The sequence below is a fragment of the Ananas comosus genome, linkage group 1 (genome assembly GCF_001540865.1).
Source record: "Ananas comosus cultivar F153 linkage group 1, ASM154086v1, whole genome shotgun sequence".
In the NCBI taxonomy this organism is placed as follows: Eukaryota; Viridiplantae; Streptophyta; class Magnoliopsida; order Poales; family Bromeliaceae; genus Ananas; species Ananas comosus.
In genome coordinates this window covers 20,107,250-20,130,038 of record NC_033621.1, presented here as the reverse complement: position 1 = coordinate 20,130,038, position 22,789 = coordinate 20,107,250, and the positions used below count along the sequence as shown (strand labels likewise).

Sequence of the window (22,789 nt, the reverse complement as noted above, 5' to 3'; positions counted from 1 at the left end):
GGAAAAATAAACACTTTCATTCAAAAAACTTGATTACTAAAGACTTACAATTAAAAGACTTAAATAAAAAAAGAAACTTGAGGCTTAAGAAAACCTAACTCAACACATGTTCTCCACTACATCCACTACACATGTGCTCCTAGAAACTAGCTACCATGAACTCTACAACATTACCCACTACTTACACAAATTAAGGCACTAATCCACTATTTCCATGATCTTAGCCCACTACTTGCACCCACTACTTGCACAATAGTAGGGCTACTAATATCATAAGATTTGCATCATTTTCCAACAAGAACGTCCTCTTGTGAGTTATAGGGTTTTTTCTTTTTAATTTCTCCATTATTACGATGAAAAGTTCACTTTACAGAGTAAATTTTTTTTTTCGACCAACCTTGCCAACCGGGCCAACGGAAGAAAATAAATAAATAAATAAATAAATAAATCGAGCTCTCCAAAATACAGAGTAAATTGGCCATTACTCTGTATTCATGGTTTGCCAAATCAGAGTTTTAAAAATTTACGTGAGCCTAAGTACGGATAAAATGTTGTGGTTTCGTGAGTTTTTACTTCGCCGGTTATTTTACTGCCAGTATCCTATGGTATTTTTTATGATGTATTTTACACAGGATAGTAAAATGAGAGTTGAGCTGGAATATTATTAATAGTATTTGAATTTTTTTCATTATCGATTTTTAAGCCATTAGATCTACACTTTAATCAATTTCATCCTTTAAATTATACTATTCAACAAATCACTCACTCAACCCTAAGAGTCATTATCATCTCAACACTATAAGTTTTCATCAAGTGTTAAAAACTTAGATAAGCAAAAGAGTCCAAATACTATTAATAGTATTTCAGCCCAATTTTAGTTTTTAACTAATGTATAACAAATTCAACAAATTGTATATTTTATTTTAAAACCATTAAACAATGTAGCAATTTTATCAATGTAAAGAAATGAGTTAACTTCATAAGGAATACAAATGAAAATCAAACTAAACCCGTCGATATGTCCGAGTGGTTAAGGTGACAGACTCGAAATCTGTTGGGCTCTGCCTGCGCAGGTTCGAATCCTGCTGTCGACGATTTTATTTTATTTTAATTTAATTTATTTTATTTTATTTTTTATTAACAGATTTAATTATTCTATATTTGAACTTTAATTGCTTTTGGAAAAATATTCGGATCGTTTTCATTCGGTCGCTGTGCTTTCGTTTTTTCAAATGCTATACTAATGTACTAATTTTTTTCAAGTTAAATAACATAGTTAGTTAATTCAGATTCGGCAAAGATTCTCGCGTAAAATTTGTTTTCTAATTTTTAAATTCGTTGAAAAATTCGATTTGAAAAACGGATTTTTGCGGAAAAGAGTGGGAAAGCCGATTTATTTGGTGGGAAAAGAAGAATTGAGCATTCTTCTACTCATTGAATGAAGAAAATAAAATTGAGAGGGGACAAGATGTTCTCCTTTCATCAAACTCAAACTCAACATTATTTATTATGGTCTCCTTGATGGGTGATCCGATACTGGTGTAGACTCAAAGCTTGTCTTTGCACATTGAGGATGAGCACAAATACTAATCGAATGTTCTTTAGATGCCTCAAACACCATGTTTCTCATCTATTTATGTCTTTAGCTTTACAAAAGATAGCTTTATTATTAGCAACACTCCAATGGTTCCACATTAAATGCGAATAAAATTATGAGTGAAAATATAAGAGATCATAAATTCTAATAATAATAACTGAACTTAAACATTTTGGGCTGTTGGTTTGGGTCCAATGTACCGGATTGTTATATTTGGTATCAGAGTCAGTTCATCAGCTGAAAGTGTGAGATGTTTGGACTGACGAAGGATGTAAAGGTATAAATGGGGAGTAGTGTATGACACCCAATAATCCTACATTGGATTAGTTGTGATTGACACCCAGTAATCCTACACCGGATTATTCTATATCTGATTAGTTGTGATCGACAATACAAGAGATTATGGATCCTAATAAAATAACTGAGTTTAAGTATTTTGGGTCGGTGGTTTGGATCCAATAAATTATTATTTTTAGTGGGCCTTATCGTTATAATAATACTATTGCACTTAAAAAACAGTAGTTCGATGTAGTATTTGCTTAAAAAAGAATATAATGGCCAAATGAAAAAAAAAAAAAAAAAAGTACAACCAAAATTGGACAAAAACTACTTGAACTTTAAGCCAAAAATGTACAAAAACCCCTTGAACTTTAGCGGCAAATGTGCAAAACTACTTGCACTATAACTCCTTCACCAAATAGGCGTATGTAACCTCAATCATACAATCATAGTTACGAATTATACAGCAATTTTGATTACATGTCGGGTTCAATTATTAAAGATTTTATTATTAGATATTTGAACTTTACTGTTTATGAAAAAAATATACGAAGATCACTTCAACTTTAGCTTCTTCGCAAATAGGCGTCTGAAATCTCAATCGAAGTTACAAATTACACAACTAATTTAAACGCATTTCATAGATGTGGTTTTGTAAATCCGCAAAGTTTGAGAAACTTTTTTTTTTCGCATCCAATTTTGATAATTAAGCATGATATGTACAATGGCCGCTTAAACTTTAGCTCCTTCATAAACATGCGAGTGAAACCTCAATCCAAGTTACATATTATACATTTAGTTTAATTGCAATGTCGCACACATAGTTCTGTAGAACTTTAAAATTTAATAACTTTTTTTCTCCCATCTAATTTTAATAATTAAGTACAAGAATTAAAAATTGGGTGACCAACTCATAAGTTGTTTTTAATGATAAAGCTTTCGAATCAACGATCCATATCGTTAAACATGATTTAGAATATTTAAAATTTTTAAAAATTATATTTTATAATTTTGACATCATTTACTTTACAATCAAAAGATCTTAAAATTGACCATTTTTAATGGCTGGTATGAGATATTTGTTAATTTAACAGTGTAAAAGAATCGGAGCCGATTGAATTTTTGATAAAAAAAATTTATTCACTATCTAAATAAAGAACAATAACTCTGATTTTGAATTGAAGAATCCGATCACCTATTTTAGAAGATCGTTCAATTTTGATAATTACATTATTTATCTCTATGTAACTCTGTCATTGTCTCGAATAGCTCCAGTTATTTGGGATAATTGATGAATTTAGCTATGAAATCCTATAAAAATTAATTTACTAATAAAGTTATCTATAATTACTTAATAAAGTGCTATCAATTTTGATGGTATTAGTAAAATAGAAGATTTCTTTTATCTAATTTTTTAATATATTTTTTGAGTTGCAAATTAAATATATGTTGAGATGTGAAATAAAGTCATGCGTCAAACTCACTTTAGCAAAGTTTTAAAACCTAATTTGTCAATTTTTTAAATTTTTAGATCCATTTGAGATGATAATAAAGTATAGACCCGATAGTGATTGATATAACTTTTAATACTGAGGATAATTGAGATTGTGGCTAAAATGTAAGAAGGCTTTTCATAATTTAGCCAAAAAAATAACTTCTAATCTTTCGTCTGAAAAATATTTGCATCTACCGGGTGCAGCTTGCATTGCGTGAACCAATATCTAACGCTATTTATTTTATTATATTTTTTAATTTAATGATTTAAATATTAAATAAAAAAAATGCTGCAACTTTAAAATATTTATAATTAAGAGATTAAATAGGATGGATGGTTAGTGGAAGGCCGTGTATGGTTAATATAAATACACTGAGCACAGAATTTTTAACAGGGTAAACTTCAAATACCATCCTTATAGTTTCGTACTTTTTCACTTTAGTGTCCTATGGTTTAAAGTATATCAAGTTAGTATTCTGTAGTTTCATTTTTATCTTTTCACCAGCTTTTCCATTAATATTTTGTTAAATTATATATCAAAAACTTCAGATACCTCACATAGGTTTATCAAATATTTACTTTAGTACCCTTTAGTTTTAACTTTGCTACCGATTTAATGAAAAAATTAGTGGAATCGATAATAAAAAGATAAAAATGAAACCATATGGTACTAAATTGATACACTTTAAATCATAGGGTACTAAAGTGAGAAAGTGTGAAATGGAAAGTATTTGAAGTTTTTTCTAAATTTTTTTAGCAACCTGGAAAAATTTGGAAAACCAGGCAACAAAATGTATGGATGGTCCCTGTACAATTGCCAATTGTAAGGTGCTCCCTGTGCTTGTCATTCAAAATTTTTTTTTTTCTAAACTTTCATAAATGCTTATATTTTTTTAGTCTCTAATCATTAAACATTTTTTTATAAAATAATTATGTTATTTTTTTGTAACTTGTCTAAAATTATTTTATTATAATTAACTTAAGCAAGATTAGAAAGGCTTTTTTGTGATAAAAAAATAATTTTAACAAAACTAAAGCATAATGCATGTCGAAGTTCAAAAATTACATTGTGAAAATTAAAAGTACAAGGACCTGGTTGTAAATTTTACCCAACAAATGTCATTGGCAATTACTTATTTACGTGACGTAGTAAAATTACAACAATGCCCTTTATGCATTAGTTATTTTTTTGTGGTGATAATACAGTACAAAATAATATGGAGAGAGGACTAGCGAGAGAAGCGAATATGTTTTAAAAATCGAGTCAAATAACGATTCAAAAATATTACTGGTTCAAGAGTCACTGATTCACCAATATGTCAATAACTAGTTGAACCAGTGACAATAACATAATGTCATAAATTTAGTCTACAGAGAATATATATTATCATTTTAACATTATACTTAATAATAAAAATACTGATTTTTAAACCAAATTAAGTAACTATAATGTTTTTAAGTTTTATTTTTTTATTACATGAATATGTGTTAATAGAAAATCAAATCAGTTAAATTGATTTTAAATCGTTGGATTTCAATATGATTTGATAAGAAAATTCGATCGCTTTGATTAAAATCGGACCATTTCACCTCTTCGATGGTTAAATCACCGGTACGAACGATTCAAAGTAAGTTCAAAGAATTGAACCGAATCACTTTATAGATGGGATAACAATCGGATTGGTCAAAATGGCCAAATCGGATTGTTTCACTTCGATGGTTAACTCACCGATTCGAACTGTTCAAAGCAGGTTTCAAGAATTGAACCGAATCACTTTATAAACTAGGTAACGATTGGATCGGTGAATATGACCAAATCGAACGGTCTCGTTTCGATGGTTAAATCATCAATTCGAACAGTTCAAAACAAGTTCAAAGAATTGAACTGAATCACTTTATAGACTAGGTAACGATCGGATCGATCAAAATGGCCAAATCGGACGATTTCACTTCGATGGTTAAATCACCGATTCGAACAGTTCAAAATAGGTTTAAAGGATTGAACCGAATCACTTTATAGACTAAGAAACGATCGGCTCAGTCAAGGATTTGTGTATTTGAAGTCATCGGTTGGAATAGAGAGAGAATAGGAGAGAGGGAGAGAGAGAGAGTTACGAAAGAAAAGGAGAAGCGATGGTTAGTTGAGAGAGAGAGAGAGAGAGAGAGAGAGAGAGAGAGAGAGAGAGTTAAGGAGTGATGTTCCGTAAATACCCTCGAATCTGAGAGGTTGAATGGTTAGGATTTGTGTTTCCATAAAATCAAAAAAGCAACCGTTCCTATCCTCAACTCCTTCGTTCATATAATAATAATAATAATTTAGAAAATAATTTTTATAAATTCTTCATGCCATCAAATTAATTCGTAATTTTCAACCTCTTCTTCTCTGCTCAACCAGCTCTTTGATTGTTCTCAAAGGTGTTCAATTTTCTTTTTTCTTTTTTTTTTGGTTTGTGTTTGTGCTTTGTGTGTGTGTGTTTTTTTTTTTTTATTTGTGATCATCTAGTTGGGTTTGAATTATAAAATCCGCTGATTGAGAATGTTCCTTTAATCAAATTTAAATTAAATACTTGGAATTATTTAGTTTCCAACCCATATATATATATAGCTTCCTTTTGTGTTTTTTGTTTTTGTTTATTTATTATGTAATCTCTGATTTGTTATCGTAAAATTTGGTTGATTTCTCATCTTGGATTTGCACTTTGTTTAGTTTTTATGAAAAATATAGAGATGATGCATGATAATAATTACTTTCAATAATCTCATTTAATAAGCAATATTAATTGTATATTCAAAGAAATTTTACAGTTCTTTACAAATTAGCATATATAACAACAGTATTTAGTCGGTAAAAAAGCGTGAATCACGTAAACGTGAATTATATTTTCAAGGTTGGAATTAATCCAACCATATGAGTTTTTCAGTTTTGTAAAATATTGTGAGGTTTGTTTATACGGAAAAATTGTGACCTTCTTCTACATTCAATGCAGGATTCAACAAGGCTGGTTGAGCGGAATCGAAGATTTATTTTCCTTTTCCAAGTTTAACTAATTCTGCGTACATTTCTCTTGAAAAGTTTGTACATTTATTACTATTTGATCGGTGTTTACACTGATGTCGAGTGGTTCGAATCATGCGTCGGATGACATGAGAAAAGACTCGGGTGAAAACGGGACTGCCAAATTTCTGCATGGAGAGTTGGAAATCTGGATACTGGAAGCAAGATGCCTCCCAAACATGGACTTGATGAGTGAAAGAATGCGAAGATGCTTCACCGCCTACGGAGTCTGCGGTGCCCCTTGCACGAAATCCAACAACCGCAGGAGCGTCAAGAAGATCATAACGAGCGATCCCTACGTCTCGATCTGCTTGGCCGGCGCCACGGTGGCCCAAACGCGAGTTATTCCCAACACGGAAGACCCGAAATGGGAAGAACACTTTTTCGTCCCGGTTGCTCACCCCGTCAGCAGAGTTGAGTTCTTCGTCAAGGACAACGACGTCTTCGGAGCGCAGCTTATCGGCGTGGCTTCGATACCGGTCGAGAAAGTGCTCGCGGGGGCCGAAGTCAGCGGTTGGTTTCCCGTTGTGGGACAGTATGGAAATTCGATGAAGCAGTCTCCTGAACTGCGATTATCGTTGCGGTTTAAGCCGATAGAGGAAAATCCCTTGTACAAAAATGGTGTGGGCGCCGGTCCCGAGTATTTAGGCGTGCCTAGTGCATATTTTCCACTTAGGAAAGGGGGGAGTGTTACACTATACCAAGATGCTCATGTTCTTGATAATATGTTGCCTAAGATTGAGCTAGATGGGGGGAGGTTCTTCGTGCAGCATAAGTGTTGGGAGGATATTTGCCATGCGATTCTCGAAGCTCACCACCTGATATACATAATTGGATGGTCGATCTTTCATCAGGTCAAACTTGTGAGGGAGCCGACACGGCCGCTGCCCAGTGGAGGGGAAATGTCCCTCGGCGAGCTCTTGAAGTACAAGACACAAGAGGGAGTTCGTGTGGTTATGTTGATTTGGGATGATAAAACGTCGCACGATAAATTTCTCTTGAAAACGGTACTAATTCTTTTCTGATTTTCTAACTATTAATGATGGTACAAACTTAAAATGTTTTAGGCCTTCGATCTGTACGGGGCAATGATGCATATGTTTTAGGCCATTTCGCATAAAAAAATTATTCTTTGTGCGTTTTTGTAAAAACTTCCCTTTTTTCTTTGATTTTGAAGATCGGATCTTGATTTTTAATAATCTGACCAAAATGTCCCTATTCCTCTCTCTCCTATCCCTCTTGTTTCCATCGTTGTGATGACATCATCGTCCCTTTTCCCTCCTTGATCCTCCTGATCCATCGCCTTCCTACTCCTTTCTCTCCCTCTTTTTTCTTCTGCAGTATCATTTGTGCAAATCCAAGATGCGGACACGAGAGCGATGATCTCGGAGGGGTTTTCCCCTACGATGATAGGACGGAGATTGAGGAGGCTATGGCATACCTCCATATATATGGAACTAAGAGATAGGGAGCTAGTGCTCAAAGAAGGTGCAGACATTGATGACAGCAGCGATGGCACGAGGGGCGAACTTTGAGACCTCGAGGTAGGAGTGAACCATGGTAGGGGAAAATTTAAAGGTGTAAGGTAGAGCAAGGTGACATGGTGGGTGAAGACAGATGCGACAACAACAACACGTGCGGGAAGTAGAGGAGCAGAAGGGAGAGGAAAGAGAGAAGGGAGAAGAACAGAATGTCAATGTCACGTCCTCTCCTTTTCTTCCCTTTTTTTGTTCTCTCCCTATTAAAGAGAATAAAAATACTACTCTATTTCACTATATATTGCACTATCTGACCATATGCTATACTGTTTTACAATCCGTTGTATTAAATAGTGTAACATATATTTAAAAGTGCAATATTTTTATATTTTCTTTAATTGAGAAAGAACAAAAAAATAGAAGAAAAAGAAGAAGAAGAAGAAGAAAAGGAAGAAGAAGAAGAAATATTTTTATTTTTACTTATTCCCCTCTCTTCTTCTTCTCTCATCACTATTACCACCTCGGATGGCTTCTCGCTTTCTGCGGCGTTGTTGGTCAGTTGAGTTGTAATGCCCCAATAGTCCCACATCAGATAAGAAAGTGATTCTGATTAGAATATATGAGGCTTTATACGTTAGTAATAATAACTTGGGTTAAGCATTTGGACCGGTGGTTTGGGCCCTACGAGTTATTATTGCTAACGGGTCAGGTCATTACAATTGGTATCATAGCCAAATAGCAGCAAGAAGTGTGAGACCATCTCTAAAATTTCACATCGCCTGGTAATTCTGGTTTGCATATGTGATCTGGTTTGGACCCGACAAGGACGTCAGTGTCTAAATAAGAATATATAAAGCCTACACGCTAATAATATTAATAACTGGTTTAAGCATTTTGGGTCGGTGGTTTGGACCCAACGAGTTATTGTTGTTGGTGGGTTAGGTCGTTATATGAATAGTCAGCCATAAGGCAGGGTCGAGGGTGAGGGTAGTAAAGGTGGAGGGGTGGCAGAAGAGGATGAAGCATCACGATGTAGACGTTGTAGGGAAGTTGGTACGGAGGTGGCAGAGGAAGGATGAGATCATCACCTTCATGTCTACTTCCCACATCTGCTACGATGGAGGTAGAGAAGGAGGATAGTAAGGAAGAGGGAAGAAGGCAGTAGAAGAGGAGAAGGAAGATGAAGGGGGCAACGATGGTGTCACAATGAAAGAAATGAGAGGGATGAGAGATAGAAAGGAGAAAGAGAGGTAGAGACATTTTGGTCAATTAATAAAAATTTGGATCAAATTTGCAAAATCCAAAAAAAAGGTCTAGATTTGCAAAAATGCAAAACCAATAAATTTTTTATGCAAAAGGCCTATATTTTATGGATAATTAATGAGTTCTTTTTATTTGCAATGTAAAGTTATATAATGCTAGTCAAAACTATGGATCAATCACTCGAAATTATGATGTAGTGCATAGAAGCTCAGTCTTAAAAGCAAAAAAGTTGGCTGAAGTTGAAAATTAGAAAGAGTGGCTGCTTTGTCTAACTGTAAGAAAGTTTTTTTGTTTTTTTTTTTTTTAACTATAAAGGAAAAAACTTGTTACTGTCTTATTTTGGTTAAGTTTATTGTGATTATTGATAATTTAAGCTTCTTAAGTTTAGAAGAATTGTATGATTTAACAGCCTGCAGACTCGTAAATTATTAAGAATCACTTTTATTTAGATGTTCATTAATGATCTGATGGAAATAACATAGACTGTGTGCAGGATGGTGTTATGCATACGCATGATGAAGCAACAAGAAAGTTCTTTAAGCATTCAAGTGTCGAGTGTGTATTGGCTCCTCGATATGCTAGTAACAAGCTTAGCATTTTCAAGCAACATGTGAGGAAGACTTTTTTGATTTCTAACTACCCAATATTTCAATTGCATTTCCATTACTATAACATTGTATAAAAGAAAATTATAAATTGCTTGATCCAATACAATAGTTATAGAGTTAGATATACTTTTTTATTAATTTATTTTAAATATTTGGACTTTGTATATCGTCTAAACTCTTAAAAAAAAGTACTTTATACTGTTTCATAGTACTCTATATGTTGTCTTTGAGGTCATTTGTATATATATATATATATATAATTTTTTGAGAGAAAAGATCATTTGTATATTGATTCACTAGTTTAGGTGTATGAAGAGTAATATGCATTAGATAAAGTTCTAAAAATATTTTAGTTACTATAAGTTTATGAAAGTATATATTTTTTTCTTAAATAGGTAGTAAACAGAAGCAACCAACAAAATGAAACTCTTTATCTTGCTTGATGAAAAGATAGAACATTTGTGTGACAAATTGAGTCTAACTTTTTGCCATTATTTCAAGATAATTTTCTCTTTGATAGAGTACTACAGGCCTAAAATTTAAAACTAACATAATCACTAGAATGATTTTAATTTGAAATACAATATTTCAAATGTTAATATGGGTTTCATAGTCAGCGAATTAACATGTTTCACTATTTCTAATATGTTGCTCTTGCAAATTGCTTTCTACATTTTTTTGATTCAATCTTTCTATTACAGGTTGTGGGGACATTATTTACTCACCATCAGAAGTGTGTTATAATGGACACACAAGCTGGCGGAAACAATCGCAAAATAACTGCTTTTATTGGTGGTCTAGATTTGTGTGATGGTAGATACGATACACCGGAACACAGGCTCTTCTGTGACCTTGACACTGTCTTCAAAAATGACATCCACAACCCTACATTTCCTGTAAGTTCTCATTTTGCGCTATCTATCTATTTATTTAAGGGTTGTTTACGTGTTGAATTATTCACCTCTATTTATACTTTTTGTCAATTTTTTTTTTCTAAACTTTGTTCTAATGGAAAGATTTTTCTTCATCACTTCACAATAATAGCTTTTTATAATTTGCGGCTACGTCCATTTTTTCTTAAAATTTCTAGCTATAATTTTTTCTTTTATTTTTTGCTTATGATTTTAACCATTGTAGGACATTGTACTTCCTGTTTGTTATATGAATTTTTATCATGAGAACTCCAATGGAAGACTTCGAATTAGCAGATATATGAAATCGAAACTACATATAGTTTTTCTAGTAAATTTTTTTATGTTGCCCAAGCGTATTTTTATAATGCTATATCTTGATTTAATATATTATTCAATATTTGGAAATAATACAACACATCGAAATTGTGTGATATAAGCAAAGAAAGAAATGTTGTCATCCCTCGAGCCACAACGGAAGCTTATACTTGGGACATGGCCAGATCCACTAAAAACATCACAACTGCAATCCTATTTGCACGGTGTCAATACAAAGCACCTGACAAGTTTAAGCACACACAAATCGAAGATTTTAAAAACATTTAACCACTCCAACAAGTGATTGTTATAAATTCATGTGGCTTTCGAGTACAACCAAACATACTAATATGAGTCAGATATAACTTTTTTCTTTTTCTAAGATATTCTAATTACAACTGTTGTACAAAATGCAAAGAGTATAATTGTCCCAGTATAAGCTATCTATGTGTGTCCTCGTTCCACGCCCGGTTCCTCTCTTCCTGAATCCTGATGCACTTGGAAAATGGGGTATGAGAAACTTCTACAAGTTTTCCAGTGAGTACAGCAAGCCGTAGGGGGTGAACTGCACCAACCAGTTCGCCTAAGGGAGATAACAATAGGCACAGGTAAATAGCATGGAAGCATATATAGGTATGTAACTGGAATAAAGTAGTGAACATTATGATGCTATAACAATTAAGAGTAAATGAAAACATTACGCTGATGAAATATTACAGGACTGATTACCTGGTTGCTTCATTGTGTGAGCATTCTCGGGAACGGTTACCTTGTTGTTACGCGAGTGTGCATTACCAGGACTGGTTATCTGGTTGCCACTTAGCAACAACCCACTCCGGAGGGGATCTTATGAGAGTGACCACCCAAGTGTCCAATACTGTGTCTCAACTCGCAAGCTCTAGTTATTTGCTAGTGCACAAAAGGTCACTAGCTGTACTAGGGCATATTCCAATATCAAGAACGGCATGTATCGACTGCCTCACAAGGCTATGAGGGATACATTTGCTACTACCGATATACATGTTATTATAAGTGCCAACTAGCATGCTTTTTACGTCCAACCATAATCACAATAATGAAAGAAGATATATGAATATTCAATGACTAAATATGCTATATAAAAGTGCTATGCAACAAATAATCATGTCCTTTATGATGACTACACGTTATTCACAATGGCGATCCAATGGTGAACAAGAAGGAAGGAGCAAGATTGGGCAAATCAAGGTAGACTTATCCCATTTCGGATTGAATACCTACCTAAAATGTTTTCCTGATCTTTATAGATCTCATGCGGCGCCTTGATCCTCCGCAACACCTAAGGAGAACAAGTAAAAGTGAATTCATAGCAAATTAGGGCATACAACTCCAAAGAATAAGTTCTGGATCAAAGACTACATATTAAAGTGTCAGGTTCCTGAACATGAGTTTCATGTTTCGAAACCTAGACTAGGTTCCAGAACTTTCCAATTGGTTCCGTAGATCCAGAAGGATTTCTATGCTGTTCTGGAAACTTCGTATTAGAATATGCAATGGTTTCAAAACATTAGTTCGGAATAGAAAACTTTTAGCTGAACGTGGATTTTGGGAAACAAACTTAAAATCAGCAAACAATAATTTCTAAAAATCCAAAATAGTTAAGACACTTAGAATAACAATATCCCCCAACAAAAAACTCAAAGTTTTAAAATTCGGTCTCTAGGGTTTCAAAAGAACCAAAAGTTCCAAAGATGCCAAGATGAATTCTTCATTCAGGCTTCCCAAAATCCCTCAAAGAAGATGAGGTATCCAAAATTACAGGAAAACTCAACCAAATAAAGTATTAGATAAAAAGGATCAATGGGCCAAGGAGGGGAGGTGGATGATCAGCTGAGGAAGCCTCCTCGGAGCAAAAACAACATCAAATGTCGATGGGGAGAGTAGGTGTGGTGGAGTGGTGGAGTAGGGGTGTTGGAGTGAAGAAGAGGAGGAGAGATGAAGATTAAAGAGAAAAAAAACTAGGATTTCTCTTAACGGGGCATTTATAGAAAGATAAACAATTTGCAAATAGGCACCGGTACAACACACTCTTGATTTACAATCCCCACCCCACGCACTTTGATCGGGTTATTACGTTTCAGAATGTAGGTTTCATGTTCTAGAACACCAGCTAGTTTTGAAACCTCAATAAAGACTCCGCAAAAACATAGCTGCCAAATTCTTAGCCTACAGTTCTAGAATCTGAAATGCCGAAGCCTGTCATTAATGTGAGATTCTCCTCTTGGTTTGGCCTCAAACTTTGGATATTACAAATGCACCTGACAAAAACTCTTATACAAATCAAACAATCACATATATTAATTTAGAGTCTTCATACTCTAGAAACTATATTATTGTGCAATCTAAAATAGATAATATATTAATATTCTAAACTCTAGTCATCTTATATGCCAATTTAAGTTGACTTTTCTCTGATTTATAGAAGTTCTATATTAATAGATCTTTTAATCTCTGGTAATGTTAGTTGTCATTGATGTTAACAAAAGTATTTTGCGTTAAATAGCCTTTAAATAGAAAGCTAAGCTAACAACATTGTAAATCATGAACAATTTAGGCTCGAGCTCTCCAATTTCTGGAGTTAATAAAGATAATGAGTAATATATCAATATCTATATTTATATTAACAGGAAAGTTGTTGAGATAATATGACATAATAATTATTTTATTGCCATTTTCAAGACAATTCGCTTGTCTACCAATCTTTGTAGGTTAACAACCAGGGTCCAAGGCAACCATGGCATGATTTGCATTGCAAAGTCGAGGGTCCCGCTGCTTACGATATACTCACAAACTTTGAACAAAGGTGGAGAAAGGCTACTAAATGGCGAGTTAGGCTAAGAAAAGTTACGAGTTGGCGTGATGATACCTTGATTAAAATTGATCGGATTTCGTGGATTCTTTCTCCTTCTAATGATGATGCAGATATTCAAATATTTGATGAAAAAGATCATGAAAACTGGCATGTACAGGTAACATTCTTATAACTTTTCGTTAGTCGACTACTTAGGAAATTAGTTTGCGATGTTTAGTTTTGATTTCAATTAGACTCTCATTGTCTATCTAAACAATTTAGCTCTTGAAGTCATTTATGAGCGAATTAAACCCTTCCCTTGGTTTACCCACTTAAAAATATTACGTAATCATCACTTAGCTAAGAACAATTAACCTACAAAAACTTGCTATGTTGGTGAAAACTATGATGCAGATGCAGCTTCTCTTTCCTCATAATAAACTAACTAAAGGTTTAATAATTGTTAGAAAGAGAAACTCCACTGAATATATATATATTTTTTGAATGAGAAATTCGTTATTAACCCTATGCAGTGTTGACTAGTTAATTCTATTTTTGTTAGGTTTTCAGGTCGATAGATTCAGGATCAGTGAAAGGATTTCCGAAAATTGTTCACGAGGCTGTGTCAAAGGTTAAGAAAGAGAATCCCTGATTTTCTTATACGCAAGCTTAATTATATTGCAAAAAAATAGTAATGAATTTTCCTTTTTCTCGTTTCACTTTAAATGTTTTAAAGTGCTCTAGTTTTTTCTTCCTCTCTTTTGCAGAACCTTGTTTGTGCGAAGAACTTGAAGATAGACAAGAGCATACACAGTGCTTATGTGAAAGCAATAAGGTCGGCACAACATTTTATATACATCGAGAACCAGTACTTTATCGGATCTTCCTATTGCTGGCCATCATACAAAAATGCAGGTATGAAGAAATTATAATTATATAAATATTTTAAAATTGTGTATTTTTTTTGGAAACAAGTATTATATACTCAGTTTATTTGTTTTGAGGAAGCAGGCGCGGATAACTTGATTCCAATGGAATTGGCTTTGAAGATTGTAAGCAAGATTAAGGCAAAAGAGCGTTTCGCGGTGTATGTTGTGATACCAATGTGGCCTGAGGGAGTTCCAACTACAGCTGCTATGCAAGAAATTCTTTTCTGGCAGGTTTACTTCCTTCTTTTGATGCCTTTTAAAGTATCAATGTGGAGATAACACAATATATATTTAGTATTAAATTATGATTATGGAACTATTAGTAAGATCTTAACAATGTACTAACTTGGTTTCATCAAGGTATTAAAAGGCAGTTTACCAACTTGAAAATTTTCATTGATGTTAATCTTTCTATGAAGTACATAAGAACTAATTAATAGAGCTTTTCACTAGCAATTAATTCCAATGGTTCCATATGTTACATAATTTACATTTCTAACTTGCTTAAAAGGTTAGAAAAGCTTTATTTCTTTTTTTTTAATTTAGTTGAAAATGGTCTACCTTAGCAAAATTCTTTGAGATATATATAATGATTCTCTTAATAAGTAATTAATGGTTATTTTTATTATTAACCATCTAGTAGGTGAATACTAGTTAAACTTATACTCTAGTTTGGACAACTTAACCAAATAGTATTTTTATATTTTCTGAACTTCCTATTATTTATTTGGTGTTTCTGCTTATTTATCCCTAACTACCATTCAAAATTTTCAAATTTATCCTAAAATTATCAAAAGACCCTTCTAAAACCCAATCCCATGGATATTTGAAGGTATTTTTTAAAATCAGGGGTAAATAAAGTAGTTTTGAAGTTTTGAAGGGCATAGTAGATTTTATCCCTATTTATTTATGTTTTATCTTGACAAAAATATTTGTCTAGGCTTAGTTTCATGAAAACATCAGATAATTCAACAAAATAGAACTTGAAAATTTTAATTACTATTTCTCCGTAAAGAATATATTTGTCAAAAACCTAAGTTTGTTTTCATACATGATATATATACTAGATATATATTGTGGGTACTATGGTGCTCGGCCATTGGATTGTATGCTATTGTTAGACTCTCTTTTGACTGGTATACGTGCGTTCATGTTGTCTCAGGGACAAACAATGTCGATGATGTACAAAACTATTGCAGAGGCTCTGAAGAAAGAAGGATTATCTGAGAGTAGTCATCCGCAGGATTACTTAAATTTCTATTGTCTTGGAAAGCGTGAACCGGCACCGAAAGACAATGCCACAAGTTCTCCAAATAGTGCAAATGATAACTCAGCATTGGTATGCTTTATTTAAGGGTTGGTTTCATATAGATCTCTCCAAATATATCGAATAATAAATATATTCCTACAACGTTAAAATTTTCATATTTATTCCCGCAAAAGTCCGGTAATAATATTCATATTTGTCTCTCTAGTTTATTACCGTTAGAGCAGTTTATTTTTTTGACCAAAAATAAATAAAACGATATTTTTGTCATCACAAATATGTCCCGCCAAAGGCCCCAACTGTTAGAATTATATAGAAATATCTCCCAAAAATCTCTAATGGTCATCTTCTTCCTTCTTACCATCACAAATAATATAAGAGGATAAAAAGGTGAATTTACCTCATTCACTAATTAGGGTTAAATATTTTACTTATGATTAATTATATTTTTCTAACAAATCTTAACAGCAGAAATATATTTGAAAACATTAGAAAGAGTTGAACTTTGTAGCTATATATATATATATATGCTATTTGATATGTTTATAAAGAGCTATATATATATATATATATATATATATATATGCACTTAACCCTTTATTTGAAGTTTATTTTCAAAGTTCTAGTCACGTCACACAAAGCTCGATCATTGAGGTTAACTAATTAAGTTACAAGATTAAGTGGTCGATGTTACTTGAGTGTATGATTCTTCTTAATTATTAGCGAACAAATTAGATAATAGTAGTTGTTGTTATTAATATTATTATTGTTTTTAGGTGGAGTGGGGAAACTGTTAACTAACATGCAAATTAATAACTAATCGATCGCTCTTTCTCTACAGCGCTCCTCCCAGAAATTTCGCAGATTTATGATATATGTGCATTCTAAAGGGATGATCGTGGATGATGAATACGTAATCATCGGATCGGCCAACATAAACCAGCGATCTATGGAGGGCTCGAGGGACACAGAAATTGCGATGGGTGCTTATCAACCGCACTATAAATGGGCCGAAAATGGCAAGCACCCTCGTGGACAGGTAAATCCTTTTTCCAATTTCCTTTCCCTCATATTGTATTGTATCGATCTCCTTTTGTATTCCTTTTTTTTTCTAAAAAACAAAAAAATTGCTTTATCTCTTCACTTTTTAGTTCTTTTTTAAATTGTGCTGCGATACTACTGGCAATAAATTCTAATTTTTCTAATAGTTTCTGGGTTATTTTATAGTTTGAGTTTAAATAATAGCGCTCTACTAAAAGAAGATCATTAAAATTAATTAGTCTCTGCATATAGACTTGTATATATAGAGTTCAGCTAGAATGCTATTAGTAGCAAACGGATTTTGTTACCACCCATTTATTTTCGATGATGGAGCCTCCAAATCGGCAATCGGTACCGTTGAACATGATCTATACCACTTGAAGCATTTAGAAACTAAATTTCAAATTTTTTCGGCATCATTAACCTATTGATCAAAGGGTTTCAAAATTTATAATTTTAATGGTCAGTATATGACGTTTTCTGGTTTAACGGTGTAAAGATATCCAAATTAATTGAATTTTAGTTAGAAATTAAAGTTCTTTGAACTATTTAGAACAAGATTTATACTCTTGATCTTAATTACAAAATTCCCATCATCACTTTTTAAAGGATATTTATTTTCGGCTGTTCATTTTTGTCTACTTAATGAATAAAAGAACAATATCAAAAAAATATAAAATTTAGTTTTTAGGTATTTCAAATAGTATAAATCATGTTCAACAGTGCCGATCGTCGATTTTGAGCTTCTATCATTGAGAATAAATAGATGGCAATAGAGCCCGTTTGCTACCGATAGTATTTCAGCTCAACTCCATGCGCGCGTGTGTGTATGCATTCTTCATAAAAATGCTTCGATTTTCAAGATACGACCAACAAAAAATAGCGTCTTTACGTGTTATACAGTCATTGAGAGATCACCAAAACTTCACTCATGTTGTTGCATGCTCTCCCCCTCGTCATGCATGGTTTCTGACTCACAGGTTTATGGATACCGAATGTCGCTCTGGGCCGAGCACACGGCGACGATCGAGGATTGTTTTCGCGAGCCGCAAGCCCTCGAATGCGTTAAACGGGTGAACGAAATAGCTGAAGATAACTGGCACTCCTACATTTACCCAGAAACGAAGGAGATGAGGGGACACCTTCTGAAGTACCCAGTCAAGGTAGAGAAAGATGGGAGGGTTGGACCTTTGCCGGGACATGAATACTTTCCAGATGTAGGTGGTAAGGTTCTTGGATCGCATTCTTCGCTTCCCGACGTTTTAACCACGTAAAAAAGTTATCATTGTGTGGATTTATGTGAGAATCTAAATCTGTCGAGTCAGAGGTTGTTGCATGTAAGCTTTTCAGTTTATGTTTACGTAAAGAAGGGAGATCGATCGAAGCGATCGAGAGAGGTTGATCACTTATTCCGATTCTGTGATTCATGTTTTACAGAACATGTGATTAGATATATATATCTTCTTTGTCTAAATGGAGTTTCATCCTTTTGGAATAGTTAATTGCCTCTTAATTTAAGCAAATTAGAAAGAAAAATAAGCAAGACAAAATTATTGCTGCTAAAAGCAACTAACAAATTAAGGGACAATTTGAATACATTGATACTTAATTTTTTGCAATGCACGATATATGTAGGACAGAATATAGAGTCCTAGCTAGCCACACTTTGAAGAGCTCCAAAATATGGTTTATAATTTTGAAATCTTTTTCAGAATTTTAAATATTTTTGAAATACTTTTTTTGAATATTTTTTTGATTATTTTAGAAATTTTGTAATTTAAAAAATAAGAAATTATAAAAATTTACAAAATAGAAAAATTTAGAAAAATAGAAAAGATAATTAATAGGACTTACTCCCAAACTGAACTTGTTTGGGGAGAAAATCTTCTTTTTAATTAACCAACTAAAAAATATGCTCAACAATCTAATTAATCTCATTTAAAAAATGATGAATTAAATCGATTTAATCCGATCAACATTGGTTCGCATCAATCAATGCATATGCTCTTTTGTTGAGTCGAGATACATGTAACGTCATTGTATACGAGCAAGGCATGCATGTTTCAAATAATTGATGGAGGCTATTATTTGTCTAAAGAAATTTTATTTTAGACTGCACTTTTGATGATTGCTAAAAATTTCTAAAAAAATTCAAAATGAAAAATTACGTTATTAGAAATGAGGCATGTTTAACAATAGAGTATTAATAATAATATTAATTACTAATACTATAAAAATATATTGCCATAATAATTGAAATATACAGTATGAAGAAGTGTAAAATATGTAATCAACATTTATTTAAAGTCAAAAATGAGCAAATATTGAAAAGATAATTATGAAGCAACTCCACAAAGCTGAATATAACTCTTCTGTACATCTCTGAACTAATATTCTCGCCACATGATATATGCTAATCTAAAAGAATCAAGAAAAAATTAAGAATCTATCTATACATCTATATCTATCTATCTATCTATATCTATACATCTATACATCTATACATATAATGAAAGTTGAGTTTGTACGGCGCGCTCCCCGCGTTTTGGGGGCCTCGCGCGCGAGAGAGAGAGAGAGAGAGAGAGAGCAGACAGAGAGAGAGAGAGGGAGAGAGAGCAGACAGAGAGAGAGAGAGAGGGAGAGAGAGATAGAGAGAGAGCAGACAGAGAGAGAGAGGGGGGACAAGGGGGGTCACAAGGGGCCCACGCCCGCGCGCCTTCCGCGGGTCGCGCGGAAGAGCGAGAGAGAGATAGAGAGAGAGGGGGGACACGGGGGTGCCGGGGTACTCGACCCGCGCCCCCCGCGCACGGGGGCGCGCGCGCAAGAGAGAGAGAGATAGAGAGAGAGAGAGGGGAACATGGAGGTCCCAAGGGGGGGGGACACGTGGGGCCCAAGGGGCCCTCGCGCGCGGGAGAGAGAGAGAGAGAGAGAGAGAGAGAGAGAGAGTCTCACTCTCTCCCGCCTCCTCTTTACCTCTCCCTCTCCCCCTGCTCTCTCCCTCTCCCCCTACCCCCTCTCTCCTCTGCTCTCTCCCTCTCTCTCCCCCCCCTCTCTTCACCTCTTTTCCTCCCCCCCGCTCTCTCTATCTCTCTGCCCCTCTCCCCAGCGCGGGTGGGCGGCAGCGGGAGGCGGAGGCGGGGGCGGGTGGCAGCGGGAGGCGGAGGAGCGGGCGAGAGCGCGGGGCGGGCTCCGACGCGGGGCGCGCGCGGGCGCGGCGTGGGCGCCGGCGCGAACGGGCACGAGCCGAGGGGCTGCGTCGCGGGGAGCAAAGCCGGCACGGCCGGGCTCGGGCGAGCGAGCGGGCAGGGCCGTAGGGGCGCGGGCAAGCGGGCGGGGCTGCAAGGGCGCGGGCGAGCAGGCGGGGGCTGGAGCGGGCGCGCCGGTAGGGGCGCGCGGGCGCGTGGGCACGGAGAGCTAGCGTGAGGCGGGATTTTTTTTTTTTTCTTTGCTTTTTTTGCTTTTTCCCTGTTGATCCACTCCCCTCTCTCTCTCTCTCTCTCTCTCTTACACACACACACACAGACACATACAAATACACAAGAACTCTCTCTATAAAAGCGAAAGCAGAGGCACAACTCTCTCTCTCTCTCTCTCTCTCTCTCTCTCTCTCTCTCTCTCTCTCTCTCCTTTTCTAACTTCAGCTCCTCTCTTTTTTTCTCTCTCATTTTAATTTTTTTTTATCCTGTGGATCCACTCCTCTCTCTCTTTCTCTCTTCTTTTTTTGCTCTTTTCTAACTTCCACTTCTCTCTCTCTCTCTCTCCTTCTTTTTCCTTTTCTAACTTTTGTTTTTATTATGTAGTATTGCAACTCACATACAAAAAATTTAAATTTTAAATATAAAAATAAATATAAATATAAATTAAAATTTTAATTTTAATTCGAATCTCTTATTTTGATGGATTGCTGGCGAGCGGGAGCGCGCGCGAGCCGGTGCGGAGCGAATTTTTTTTTGTATCTTTTTTCTGTGGGACCCACTAATGAAACTGATCGTCGAATCGAAAGTTTTATTATCGAAAATAACTTACAAATACGTAAACTTCTGTGCTTTCGAAAGCATAGAAAACATACTCTAATAATGTTTAATTTTAATTAATAATAACTAGCATGTTATCTATTATAGTAACTAAGTTCATTTTACCAATGAGTAAACTTTTTTTTTTCCCAATTTTTTTTTTAGTATTGTGACTCACATACAAAAAAATAAAAATTTAAATTTAAACTTTAAATTTAAATACAACAATTAAAATTTTCTATTCAAATTTATATATATAGAGAGAGAGATAGAATATATATAATCTCTGAATATATATAATTTCTCTCTCTCTTCTTTTTTTTTTTTCTTTTCCAACTTTTTTTAGTATTGTGCCTCACATACAAAAAAATAAAAATTTAAATTTAAACTTTAAATTTAAATACAACAATTTAGATTTCTACTCAAATATATTATATAATATATATATATATATATATATATTATAATATATATAATATCTATTATATATAAAATTGAGCTCCTATGCTTTTAAAAGTACCAAGTCATTTGGTGGTTGTAAGTTTTCGGCCCTTGGAATTAAGAGATGTGCGGTTTGGGCCCTTTAGGGTTGAGTGGGTGGTTGGTTGAATAGTATAATCTAACGCGTGTTGAAAATGATGAAAGGTGTAGATTAATGGTAAAAATTTCACAAGAGGCACCAAGTACTTAGTCTCTTTACAAGCACCATAGCCGGATATATATCTATATATATATATATTTATACTATATATAAAATTTCAAATTGCAATATCTTTTAAAATATATATATATATATATATATATATATATATATTTCAATTTGATATATTAAAATTTAAATTTTAAGCTTCAATATTTTTTATTCTAAATTTAAATTTAAATTTTGAATAATAAAAAATAGTCTATTCAAGAGGTTTTAAAAATTACATAAATTTCCCGCAGCGAAGTGCGGGCCTTCACTAGTATGAAAATAATTGTAGACCTAAAGCAAATAAAAATAAAAATATATATCTAAGAAATTGCACAATATCTACATGTTGGTTATGCATCAGGCAAAAAAAAAGAAAAAAAAATGAAAACAAGAAAATTGTTGCATCTTAATAATATATAGGACAAAGTACACTTTTGATCCCCAAACTATAAGGTGCTGAATACTCTTGTCGTCAAATTTTAATTTATTGTAATTTCTAACTCGAACTTTCTGAATTATTATAATCAACCGCAATCCAATTTAGTTGACTAAATACTGATAAATTGATAAATTGCTGATGTAGGAGTGATATAGTACCTTAATTATTGTCAAATCATCTATCACAATACTTGTATATTACTTTTATATCAATAATTTGTCAATATTTAGCCAACTAAACTAAATTATTAAACTTAATTATAATAATTTAAAAATTCAAATAAAAATTATAATAAAATAAAGTTTGAGGACCAAAATATCTTGCTCTGCATAGTTTGAGGACCAAAATATCTTGCTCTGCATAGTTTGAGGACCAATACTGTACTTTACCCCAATGTATAGAAAAATGCTAACATATCGATGTATACTAGTTAAGGACCGGCGCGATGCGACGGGAAGATATTATTACAGTAAATTATTACAATATATATATATATATATATATATATATATATATATATATATATATATATATATATATATATATATATATATATATATATATATATCTCTATA

General features: G+C 33.8%; 1 protein-coding gene and 1 non-coding gene across 2 annotated transcripts; both read left to right on the top strand.

Annotated features, from left to right (window-relative positions):
- TRNAS-CGA lies at nucleotides 1,013-1,094 on the top strand. The gene has a single exon. It is a non-coding gene; the product is annotated as a tRNA-Ser (tRNA).
- On the top strand, nucleotides 5,720-18,505 carry LOC109709684 (phospholipase D delta-like). The gene is made up of 11 exons (XM_020232014.1): nucleotides 5,720-5,786; nucleotides 6,359-7,433; nucleotides 9,661-9,777; nucleotides 10,477-10,671; nucleotides 13,752-14,012; nucleotides 14,397-14,465; nucleotides 14,602-14,749; nucleotides 14,846-14,994; nucleotides 15,926-16,102; nucleotides 16,872-17,069; nucleotides 18,052-18,505. Exons 2-11 carry the CDS (start codon nucleotides 6,483-6,485, stop codon nucleotides 18,343-18,345), a joined length of 2,559 nt encoding a protein of 852 aa, XP_020087603.1. The 5' UTR covers nucleotides 5,720-5,786; nucleotides 6,359-6,482; the 3' UTR covers nucleotides 18,346-18,505.

Coding starts and splice junctions, on each gene's coding strand:
- LOC109709684 (XM_020232014.1), top strand. CDS start 6,483: ATGTCGAGTGGTTCGAATCATGCGTCGGATGACATGAGAAAAGACTCG. Junction 14,995..15,925: donor AAGAAATTCTTTTCTGGCAG/GTTTACTTCCTT, acceptor ATGTTGTCTCAG/GGACAAACAATGTCGATGAT. Junction 16,103..16,871: donor CAAATGATAACTCAGCATTG/GTATGCTTTATT, acceptor CTTTCTCTACAG/CGCTCCTCCCAGAAATTTCG.